Source organism: Cyclospora cayetanensis, unplaced genomic scaffold (assembly GCF_002999335.1).
Source record: "Cyclospora cayetanensis isolate NF1_C8 unplaced genomic scaffold, CcayRef3 CcayRef3_contig_187, whole genome shotgun sequence".
NCBI classification, from domain to species: domain Eukaryota; phylum Apicomplexa; class Conoidasida; order Eucoccidiorida; family Eimeriidae; genus Cyclospora; species Cyclospora cayetanensis.
In genome coordinates, this window is record NW_020312133.1 from 63040 (window position 1) to 74104 (window position 11065).

At 54.3% G+C, this 11065-nt stretch overlaps 2 protein-coding genes across 2 annotated transcripts; both read left to right on the forward strand.

Moving 5' to 3' along the window:
- The first annotated feature begins 369 nt into the window (after positions 1-369).
- On the forward strand, positions 370-6259 carry LOC34622274 (aurora kinase A). Its single transcript, XM_026337503.1, has 6 exons — positions 370-441; positions 1274-1388; positions 1701-1975; positions 2377-2504; positions 5810-5843; positions 6233-6259. The coding sequence occupies exons 1-6, from the start codon at positions 370-372 to the stop codon at positions 6257-6259; spliced, it is 651 nt and encodes a 216-aa protein (XP_026193288.1).
- A 683-nt stretch (positions 6260-6942) lies between these two features.
- LOC34623657 (proliferation-associated protein A) lies at positions 6943-10788 on the forward strand. The gene is made up of 9 exons (XM_026337504.1): positions 6943-7062; positions 7252-7378; positions 7651-8129; positions 8653-8740; positions 8959-9015; positions 9405-9521; positions 9794-9955; positions 10392-10593; positions 10686-10788. Exons 1-9 carry the CDS (start codon positions 6943-6945, stop codon positions 10786-10788), a joined length of 1455 nt encoding a protein of 484 aa, XP_026193289.1.
- Positions 10789-11065: the final 277 nt, after the last annotated feature.

Here is an 11065-nt window from a genome sequence, read left to right on the forward strand (position 1 = left end):
TGCGATTCATGCCTCTCTAGTCAACCTACTCCTCCTCCTCATCACCGCCTCTCTAATTAGCCTTCCTCTGCGGCAGTAGTCTGCGTCTGCTGCTGCTTCTTCCTCCTCATCACCACCTCTCTAATTAGCCTTTCTCTCCGGCAGTAGTCTGCGTCTGCTGCTGCTTCTTCTTCCTCCCCATCACCACCTCTCTAATTAGCCTTTCTCTCCGGCAGTAGTCTGCGTCTGCTGCTGCTTCTTCTTCCATTTCATCCCCACCAACCTCCAACCAACTCCAGGCTAGAGAACAGAACCCTCTGAGAGGCGTTTGAGAAGTGCTTTCTCCACCCCTGTCACAGCCTTGTGCAAAAACTGTCTCTGCGCTTCAGCATGGCTTTCCAGATCGCATGGGCTATACGCACATGCCATGACAAACGCATTGCTCATCTCGACATCAAACCTGTAATAGTCCTTCCCCTCCCAAACACTCGCCAGCGTGAATCTAGCCTTTCCCGGAGGTGCCTCTGCACTAGGGTGCAAGCGAACTGTGCGCGGCTGCCTCTCTACCTGCTGCCCTCCTCATCGTGATCCTTTCGTTTCGCCTCCCTTCTTTGCTGTCTTTCTCTCTTTTATCACTCCCTCCGCCTTGCCGGCAACTCCTGCACCCACATCGCGTCCTTCTGATGTAGCGTAGCGCTCGAAGGAAGCCTACAACGCGTAGGCCAGCGCGTGTGTGTGTGTCTGTGTCTGAGTGTGTGTCTGTATCTGTGTGTGTGTGTCTGTATCTGTGTGTGTGTCTGTATTTGTGTGTGTGTCTGTATCTGTGTGTGTGTCTGTATATGTGTGTGTGTCTGTATCTGTGTGTGCCTCTGTGTCTGTGTGTGTCTGTGAGTGTGTGTGGCTGTCGCGGCTACCTCTGGCAAGTGCTTTTTTTGCGTATCCTTCCGTTTTTGCTCTCTTGCTATTTTCCTCTGCGTATTTTCCTTCCTGCCTTGTTTTCGGCCTTATCGCGAAACGTTCTGTTGCGGCTGTTGGGCGTGCCTCTTTGCCTCTCTTCTTCTCGCTTCTTTGGATCTGTGGGGAAAGCCTTTTCGTGTGCCGAGGACCTCCAAAGTGGAGGTGTTGTTGGTGGGGTTGTTGGTGGGGTTGTTGTTGAACAACAGCGGCTACAGTGATGGTCGGGCTGTTTCGCGCCCCCCCACCTCCCCCGTGTGGCTATACGGTCTCTGCCTTCCCTCGAAAGGCTCTCTGTCTCTGTCTGTCTCCGCTGCCTGCGTCACCTGCTTGCCTTCAGGAAAACGTTCTTGTCAATGAAAGAGGCTATCTCAAGCTGGCAGACTTTGGTCTGTCTGCACACATAGGTGGCGCTCACAGAAAACGTGGTGTATCCATCAACAGAGGCACTTGCGGTGAGTTTCCCTGGGGGGAATCCGCTCCATTTTCGATCCTTCTTCAGAGCGCAGCACACCTTCGGAAAATATGTAATAGCAACTAGGCTTTTTAGACTGCTGTCAAGTAGCACAAGAAAAGCAACACGCAATGCGGAAAAGCAGGAGGAGGACGAGGACATGCATCTAGACACCCGCAACAGCAGTTGCTGCAGTTGCTGCTCCTGCAGCAGCAGCTGCGGGTGTCTAGATGCATATCCTCCTCGTCTTCCTCCTGCATTTGCTTCACGATGTGCCTCTTTCACTGCTGCCCTCCTGCTTTTGAACGTGCAGACTACTTCTCTCCAGAGCAGTGCTTAGCGCGCATGCGGTGTATGGCTGCGGATCGGCGACGCCAGCTGCAGCAGCAACAGCAGGGAGGTCAGCAATCAAACCAGCAGCAGCAACAGCAATTACAGCAGCTGCAAAAGCAGCAGCAACAGCTGACTGAGGCACTCCACAATGCAGGGAGTGGCATCGGCAGTAGCTTCGATGAAAAAAGCGATATTTGGATGCTCGGTATCTTGGCCTTTGAATTGTATTTCAAGGCACCCCCCTTCGGCTCTCAGGTGCTGTTGTTGTTGGTGGTGGTAATGTTGCTGCTAGTGATGATGATGGTGGTAGTGGTGATGATGGTGGTAGTGTTGCTGCTAGTGATGATGGTGGCGATGATGGTGGTAGTGATGCTGTTGCTGTTGGTGGTGGTAATGTTGCTGCTAGTGATGATGATGGTGATGATGGTGGTAGTGATGATGGTGGTGATGCTGGTGGTAGTGTTGCTGCTAGTGATGATGGCAGTGACGCTGTTGCTGTTGCAGCTGGAGCTGCATTTGTGGGTGACGGCAAAGGGGGGCAAGGGAGTGCAGGCAAGTGTTTATCTGCGAAGGGTTGCTGCCGTTGGCTGTGCGCGGTCGTTAGTGTCTACCGCTGTCACAAAGGATGTTGCTGAAAGCTGCTGCTCTTTCTGCAGTGTATGGTGCAAGAGGAAGAGGTGATGAGGAACATCACATCCAAGGGATGGACTGAGAAAATAACGGCAGAGGCTCAGCACAATGTCGCCATCAAAGAGAAGCTCAATGGCATGTCTTCTCACTTCAGGTGGGTGTCACGCCTCAGCAAAGGCAGGAAAGAGGGGAAATGGCAAAACACGCGTGCTGCGGAGGTAGGAGGGCAAGTGTGCTTGGTCGTAGTCTGCCTAAAAACGCAGTTTTTGCGCTGCCAAGGCTGACAGTCTCCCCCTCCTCACACCAACCATCTGCATGCGTGACAGTAGCTGCCCTTCCCGCCGTTTGCGAAAGAGGATACGAGTTCCCCCGTCTTCTAACAGTTTTGACGGGCTTTCTGCGTGACTGCTGCCCCCCATCCCTCCCCCGAAAGGTCTCCCGAGGCTTTTGATTTTGCTTTTTAGGTGTATGTATGTGTATGTATGTATGTGGATGTGTATGTATGTATGTATGGATGTGGATGTGTGTGGATGTATATGTATGTATGTGTATATATATGTATGTATGTATGTGTGTGGATGTGGATGTATATGTATATGGATGTGTGTGGATGTGGATGTATATGTATGTATGTGTGTGGATGTGGATGTATATGTATGTGGATGTGTATGTATGCATGTATGTGTATATATGTGTAAGTATGTATGTATGTATGTACGTGTGTGGATGTATGTATGTGGATGTGTGCATATATATATATATATATACATATACATATATATGCGCGGGGGGGGCGGGGGGGGACGAAGGGGGAGCTTTGTGTCATTGTCATGACACTGTTTCTGTGTCTCTGCTTGAGCCGCTTCCTCTCTCAAGACGTCGAAGTCTCCTCTCGAGGAGAGGCTGACTTTTTTCTGTTTGTGTCTGCCTCGCATGTGCGTTCCTTTAGAGACTTTTTGAGCTGCTGTTTGCACCGTACGAGTGGAAAGCGACCAACGGCTGAAACGCTGCTGCAGCACCCCTTTCTGGAAATCTACAATGCTGCAGTCAAGTCCTCCCTCGTTTTCCTCGAGCAGCCGCGACATCAAAGAGGTCACAAAGGCTTCAACCAACCAGGGATGCCGTGGCAGACACCAAGACACCTACCTCCGTGCTGATGCTCAAGTCCGCATGCTCGTCGAGGCTTGACAGCTGCAGGTGCTTGGCGAGACAGGCTCAGCAGCACAGTTTGCAATAGCGCGTCGAGCGTCGATACAGCCGATCCCTGCTGCACACATGCTGCATGCACATATACATATATATGTATATATCTTATGCATGGCGACAAGGGCCTCCCCCGCTGCTGCCCACGAGGCGTAGCGGGGAGCGCATAGGACGAGGTGCTCCCTCCGTCCCTCATGCCCCCCGTCTGCCCCAGTGTTCAGATATATATATATATATATATATATATATATATATATATCTCAATTTTTTTTCTCTCTCCTCTGCCCCTGTATTCAGCTATCTCTCTCTCTCTCTCTCTACCCGTCCTCTTCCTCCGTGCTGCATATGGAGCCGTTCAGTTCGCTTATCCATGCCCCTTTCGAGGCTTTCGTACCTAGCCCGCCTCGCAGACGTCGAACCTACAATCGCTAGCGGCCGCGCGGGAGAGCTAGCCATCCAAACAGAAAGCACCGGGACTGCCGGCACGCTGGCTGCCAGCTGGAGGCTTTCGAGCCTCCGTACAAGGGGCTACGCTGTCGGTCACATCCGGAGTGTAGCTACCTCCGAAGCGCTCACTGGCTAGCTGGCTGCTGCACACTAGACTCGTATAGATACCTATACATATACGTGTATACGTATTCACACCGCCTCGTTGCTGCTTGAATACAGATTGAACGGTTTGCATGCACAGGGGCACAAAAGAGCGGCTCCAGCCGTCCATACACCTGAACGTGAAGGCGTCAGGGCTCGTCTAAGTGGTCTCTCCTACCCAAAACTCCTCCTCACTATTCCTTGCTGCGTGCAGCAGCAGCGGTGGCAGCCGCGCAGCGGTGATCGCCTATGAAGCCCGTGCCTCCCAGCAGTAGGCCTTGGTGCACTGCCAGAATCTCTCCCTCTCTCTCAATGTGTCCAGTACAGACCGTGTTTCCCCATACCAAGTAGCGTGCAATCCGAAAGGGCAGCTCTACTTCAGCAGGCAAGAAAAACCAGCGTCTTCACCGCCCCCGCCAGGCGCTGCTATGCCGAAGCTGCTTTACAGCAGTGTGACGTGCAGCGTGGAAAATTTCACTTGCTGCTAGCACTCCTCTTGGATGCCGCAGCAGCAGCGCGCTGCTGCTGCAAGAGGGGGTTTGGGGGCAGCGCGTGCATGTAGTTGCGGTGTACAGGCAGCTGCCAGTTGGTGGCGACTGTGTGTTTCAGCCTATGAACTGCACCGTTCACTTTGCCCTCATGGCCTAGCAATGCCAAGTACACAATAAACAACACCACCATGAAGAGAGACTGTCCAGCCTGAGAAGCACCAGCAGTACAGACAGTCGAGGTGCAGCAATACACGCGGAAGCAGGGGGGGTCGCACTGCTGGCCGCAGCAGCAGGATAAACGGCTGCAGTAGCACCATAAACAGCTGCAGTAGTAGCAGGTGCAGGCAGGAGAAGTAACTGGCAGCAGCACCACTCGAAATGGGGAGGCTCCTCATGGGGGTAGGGGGATTAGTCATCCTCATCATCATCAGCAGCAGCACCAGTAGCGGCACCAACCTCATTTTCAAAAATCCTTTCCGTTAGTCCTCCGATGGCGTTGCCTGAAAGGTAGAGAAATGTCTCGCCCTTCGGTTCGCGAGGCTGCCAATCGGTAAAGGCCAGAGGTGATCCGAGAACACACAAGCACCCGCTGCCGTAAAAGATGTTTTTGCTGTTGCTGCTTCCGTTGCTGCTGCTCCGAGAAGATCTGGTGAAGCGTCCCAGCAGTTTTTGATGCTCCTGCGGCTTTTGAAACATCACAGCTGCATTGCGAAGTGCAGCGGCGGCGCGAAAAATGGTAGATTGCATCTTGGAATGTGGTGCTGTTGTCGCTCTTACTGCTGTTGTTTCTGTTACGGTTGCTGTTATTTCTGCTGCTTCTGTGATCGCTGCTGTTTCTCTTGCCGTTGCTGCAGGGTATGCAGGCACTGCTGCTACGCTTGAGCAGACGCAAAAAGTATGCTGAGAGTGCAGCTCAGGCTGCTGGTGATTGCGTCGCGTTGTGTTTCAACGACCAAAGCCATGAATTGGCAGGGAGGTGGCAGCCTTCTAGTCTGCACCGCACGATATCTGCTGCTATGCAGACACCTGTGCAGCACGAAGCCTAAAACTAAATTGCCTGTCTGAGAACTTGCATGCGTTTTTTGGCGATGAATACACACAGCCGCAATAGCGCGCATGCATTACGAGGGGGTTGCTGTAGTTGCTGCTGCTGCTGCTCCGCTGCGTCGTGGAGAGCAACAGCAGCCGCAGCAGCCGCAGCAGCGGCAGCCGCAGCAACAGCAGCAGCAGCAGCTCCGATTCGGTCGAGGAGGCATTTGGGATTCTCTGTTTTGTTGGGGTGCATCGAGGCTGGCAGTTTCTGGTTTATTGGCATCCCTGACTTTAGCTCGCCTTGGCGCATTGCAGCAGCAGCAGCAGCACCGCCCCGCATCGCCACCCCACGCGTCCTTCGAGAGAAGGCTTGCTGCTGCGTATTGGGTGTCTGTACACCCGATATAAAACCAAACATTGACTTCTGCGCAAGTGAGTATTTACAGGAGAAGAGCCTTTTGCGGCGCTGAAGTATGCGGTGTTGCGTGCTGGTGCTGCGGCTGCCCGGGATTGCGGCGAAGGCTGTATATTATGTATACATGTGCAGCATTTCAGTTTCTTTTAGTGGCTATGTGTGCTCTTCGCTGCGTAAACACGCTGCCGCGCTGCTGCGTGTTGACGGATCTGCCTTCTTCCTCGGGGGATGCCGCTGCTGCTGCGAGCTGTATAGCCCCCCCTTCCCCCCCGTGTCGGGGATGCTGCATCGGCAGATCGTAGGGTGCTGCCTACGTGGCTTGCATGCGCTTTCTAGACTCCTCGATCGGCTTTTTGGCAGCTCTCGCCGCAGGGTGCTTCTGCCTGCCTGCATGCTTCTGCCTGCCCACATGGCGCCTACGCGTGTGTGTGTGTGGAACAGTACTGCTTCATCATGAGCGGTGCTTTCTTGCAGTTTTGGCTGTATATGAGAGATGTTTTCATGAGTGACGATCATCTTGCCGCCCGCGCGAAACCTTGTGTTGTGGCGGGGTGGAGCATGCGGCTGCTTGGCATTTCGTTTGTTCATCATGCATGCGAGTGAGAGTGGGAGTTCGGGAAGCGCAGCTTCCTATAGCCACTTGTTTGCAGCGTTTCTGTGCAGAGTGCTTGGTATTTCTTGCATGCTGTGCCGCTCCAAGCCTGTTCCAAGCCACGCCTTGGTCTGCATTCTCTCAAGGGCACAGATGCGGACGTGGTCGTTCTCTCTTAGATACGCGTGTGTGTGTGTTTATGCGTATGTGCGTTCATGTGTTTGCGTGTGTTTCTCTATGTCTGTGCGTGGCAGTTGTTGCCGTGAGGATGAGCGATCACGAGCTGAGCGATGGGGAGCGGGAGGAGGGTCCCCAGGAGTTGAATTCCCCACAGGCGTTGGAAAAGTTCAAGGTTGCAGCAGATATCGCCAATGCGGCGCTCAGACTGGTCGGTATTTTTCATGGGAGGATCGTTTTTTCTGTTCGGGGGGTTCATTAGCGTGGTGGCATCCTTCGCGCATGCTACGGGCGGATTCAGCAGCGATCGAGGTCTCTGTTTCTGCACGTGGGAACGTGCATTCATGTGCAGCCTTTGTGTGTATCTGTCTGTATGTCGATCTGTTTCTCCTGTCTGCAGGTACTTAGCCGCGTAGTTCCCGGTGCGGATGCCTTCGAGTTGTGTGTCTTGGGGGATAGCTTCATCGCTGGCGAGGCTAAGAAGGTGTATCAGAAGAAAGACAAGTCCAAGCGGAAGATCGAGAAAGGCAAGGAGAGGCGCTGAGCTGAGCTCTGGGCAGAGAGGGGAGAAGGGAGGCGGGGAGGAGGAGGAGGGCTTGGTCGAGGCAGGGGGAAGAAGGGGGGATCTGTGGGGTTGGGTTTTAGCGCGAGCGTGGAGGGCATGCATGCACTGGCAGAAAGAAGTAAATCCACTCACTATGCAGCAGCACGTGAAGAGTCGTCGACGGCGACGTGGAAACTTGTGTGCCTATTGCTATGCCCTCCCACGTGCGCTGGTTCGCTTGCTTTCGTGTTGCAGGCATTGCCGTTCCCACCAGCATTTCAGTCAATGAAGTATTTGCGAACTGTTCGCCTGCGGATAGGGCGTCCTCTCGGATTCTGAAGAAGGGAGACCTCGTGAAGGTTGATTTGGGTGCTCACATCGACGGCTTTATCGCCACTGGAGCCTACACCGTCGTGTGCTGCAGCGGCAATGCAGCTGCTTTCGTGAGCACAGCTGCAGCTGCAGCTGGGGGCTCAGAAGCCTCGGCAGCAGCCACTGAGGCTTTGGCTGCTGCCCCCCCTGCCAGCGAGGAGTATTGCCAGCAACAAGAGGAGGCGAAGGCTGCGGGAGCAGAGGCTCTAACGAGCGTTGAAGGCTCAGCAGCCTTAGTGCTGCGAGCTGCATGGTTTGCTGCTGAGGCTGCCCTGCGGAAAGTTGAAGTCGGCGCGAAAGCGAGCGACGTCACCAAAGCGATCGAGGCAGTTGCGGAGGATATGGGTGTGAAGCCTATGCAAGTCCGTAAAAAGCGCGAGCCTTGGTTGCTCTTCGTTTTTGCATCGATATTCCCCCTTTTGGTTCTTTTGGAGTGCAATATACAGTAGGCGAGACGGCAGGGTTTTTCGCAGGAAGCTGTGGTGTGCGTGCATGCGTGCATGCGTGTCTGCGTGTGTCGAGGGAACAACACGGGGGATTTTCAAACTGTTTGTCAGTCCTTCTATTACTTTACCGTGTGTATGTGGGGGGGGGAGGGGGGAACGTGGAGGTGTGCGTGCGGTGTGGAGGGAGAACGTCTTTGGGGGAGCTCATCTACCTAGCGCGCTGTCCAAACAAACATATATACATATATACATATGTATATGTATGCAAAATCATGTTTGAAGGTGCATTATTTTTGTCGCACCAATGTCGAGAAAAGTTCGTTTTTCGCATGCAGCGTGGCTCTCTCAGTTGCCTGCGAAAAAAGGCGCTTAGAGCAGGGCCGTGAACGGCTTTGGGGTCACACCGCTGTTGTTGCATCTTCATGATGTTGCACTGCAGGGAGTCCTCTGTCACCAGTTGAAGCAGCACGTCATTGAGGGCAGCCGTTGTTTCCCTATTGTTACGGCGACAGGCGAGGAGAAGGTAGGCACACAGCTTAGGAAGGGGCTGCGTACTAGCAGCAGGAGGTGGAGGAAAAGGTGTCTGTACAGCCTTGCAACTGAGCGTAATGCAGTTGGCGTCAGAAGGCGTGGCTTCTTGTGAGGACAGGAGTGGGAAGCCGGTTCCCTTGCCGTCGTGCTTTCTGGCGAGCATGCAAGGTTTATGTTGCGTGTGTTTGTCGTGGCTGTGGTTGGATGCAGCAAGAAGATTTCGCATTCGAGCCGAACGAGGTCTATGCAATTGACATCGTCCTCTCAACAGGTCCTTTTATTAGGGTGTCGCTTATGAATGGTTGGGGAGTACCTTCTCCTCCTCCTTTGTTTGGCTCTTTTGTAGGACGGGAGGGAGTGTTGTATTGCTCATCGTTTCGCGCATGAAGGGGAGCTCCCTATTCGCTCCCCCATGGTGTGTGCTGTGGCCTCTCGGGAACCCGTGGCCCCGGTGTACGTACACCTGGGGTCGCTCGCTTCTGCGGCGTACAGGGGAATTTCGACAGGGGTCTCTCCGTGGCGACTTTTCGACATGCGTTTTTCTTGAATTTGATATGCATTTACATTGCAAGGGGGGGAAGTGTCTAGCGCGTCGGTACTGCTGTCTTGCGCATTGCATCATGGCAACCTTTCGGATTTGAGGAACATGTGCGCCTTCAGGTGAAGGCAAGGCACGCGAAGCGGAACTGCGGCCCACTGTCTTCCGCCGTGCAGTTGAGCGAAAGTACATTCTGAAGAGTCAACTGGGGAGGGCCTTTATGAGCCAAGTTGAAAACAGTAAGTTTCTCCTCGAGCGCTCAGCAGAGGGGCTGCGACTTGCCGTGATGGGAAGCAGGGTGGCAGAGCGAGCAAAAAGAGAGGCGGTAATGCAAGAGTACACGAGTTTACATATATCTTTTTATATGTATGCATATTGTAACGCGAGGAGGCGCGGGGCGCTAACGTGGCGGGCTAGTTGCGTGAGCCGCCTTCTGAGAAGGCTGTTTTCTTCTTCTCGAGTTGGGCATGGCCCATGACGGTTTACATCTGCGGTATACGCTCCACGACAGCGGGGAAGGAAGCTGAGGTTTTTGCAGCATGTGTTCCTGTGGTTGCAGACTTCCCGACTCTGCCCTTTTCTCTCCGTCAGCTGTCTGACGAGAGGGCGTGCAAGGTTGGGGTTGCCGAGGCCATGCGCCATGAGCTTCTTATCCCGTATGCCGTCATGCAGGGTAAGCCGAAGTGCAAACGAAGGGCTTTCGTCTTCATCTGTGCCTGCTTCGTGTGCATGCGCAGTCTCGCTGCTCCGTGGCGGAAAGCGGGGTGTAGGGGGTGTTGCACTGCAGACTCGGCGTGATCCGCTTGCTCTGTGTTTAGTTCATCTAGCCGCATCCCTTGGCGGGTTCTGCGGCGTGTGCTTTTCAGATAAGGCCGGGGAGTTGACTGCCGAGTTCAAGTTTACTGTGCATATCGCTGCCTCTGGGATCAAGAAGGTGTGCAGAAAAAGGGGGGGTCCTGACACATACATGCTGATTCGTCTTTCACCTCTTCCTCGGGCGTGTGGCGTCGCTTCTTCCACACAGGCGGCGCGCAGGGGGCCTCGCCTTCCCCCCTTGGCGTCTTTGCTGCACGTGCTTTTCGGCTTAAAATGTATTCAGTGCGTCACAGATAGCCGTTTGCGCCGCGTGTGGTCGTATCGATGTGCAGGTTACAGGTCTGCCGTTCGCGCAAGAGCGCCTGCTGAGGGCTCCAGAGCTCAAGAGCGAGGAGTTGCGTGCACTTCTTGCGGTTTCTCTGAATCCCAAGAAGAACAAGAAGAAGCAAAAGGAGGAGGCCAAGGCGTAGAGCGATCGAGGGAGGCCAAAGGCGGGTAAAGGAAGCGCTCGCTTGCTCGCGCAGCACAGACGCACACCCCAGGCACGATGGAAAGTGCAGAGAGGAGACTGACTGACTGCCCTTTAGGCCGGCAACTAATGGCAAAGCTGAGGCTGTTGGGGCTTGTACTGCTGCTTCCACTCCTGCTGGTGCACACGTGCTGGATCAGAGTGGTGCTTTCTGCTCATAGAGCAGCAGTTAGCGCATGCGCCGACAGCAGGGGGAACCTAGCAGCAAAACAGCGCGTCGGGGTGGGTAGGTAGGTGGGTGTCAGAGGGAAAGGTGTACTCTCTGGTGTTTTTACGGCTGCGCCGCACGGGGAAGCCTTCTGCATGCACCGCGGGAGGAAGGCGCAGCAGCGGCGCTAATAACGCATACAGTGCGACGTGCTGCTGCTGGGATTTATGCCGCTACGGCAGCATGCACCCACGCGAAGCCCTTCGTTCAGGCGGGGGTCGTGGCACCAT

Excerpts from the sequence above, each read along its gene's own strand:
- LOC34622274 (XM_026337503.1), top strand. The coding sequence starts at position 370 with ATGGCTTTCCAGATCGCATGGGCTATACGCACATGCCATGACAAACGC. Across the intron at positions 442-1,273 it reads CTCATCTCGACATCAAACCT|GAAAACGTTCTTGTCAATGA; the intron begins GTAATAGTCCTT and ends GCTTGCCTTCAG. Across the intron at positions 2,505-5,809 it reads GGCATGTCTTCTCACTTCAG|AGCAACAGCAGCCGCAGCAG; the intron begins GTGGGTGTCACG and ends TGCGTCGTGGAG.
- LOC34623657 (XM_026337504.1), top strand. The coding sequence starts at position 6,943 with ATGAGCGATCACGAGCTGAGCGATGGGGAGCGGGAGGAGGGTCCCCAG. Across the intron at positions 9,016-9,404 it reads TGACATCGTCCTCTCAACAG|GTGAAGGCAAGGCACGCGAA; the intron begins GTCCTTTTATTA and ends GTGCGCCTTCAG. Across the intron at positions 9,956-10,391 it reads CCCGTATGCCGTCATGCAGG|ATAGCCGTTTGCGCCGCGTG; the intron begins GTAAGCCGAAGT and ends AGTGCGTCACAG.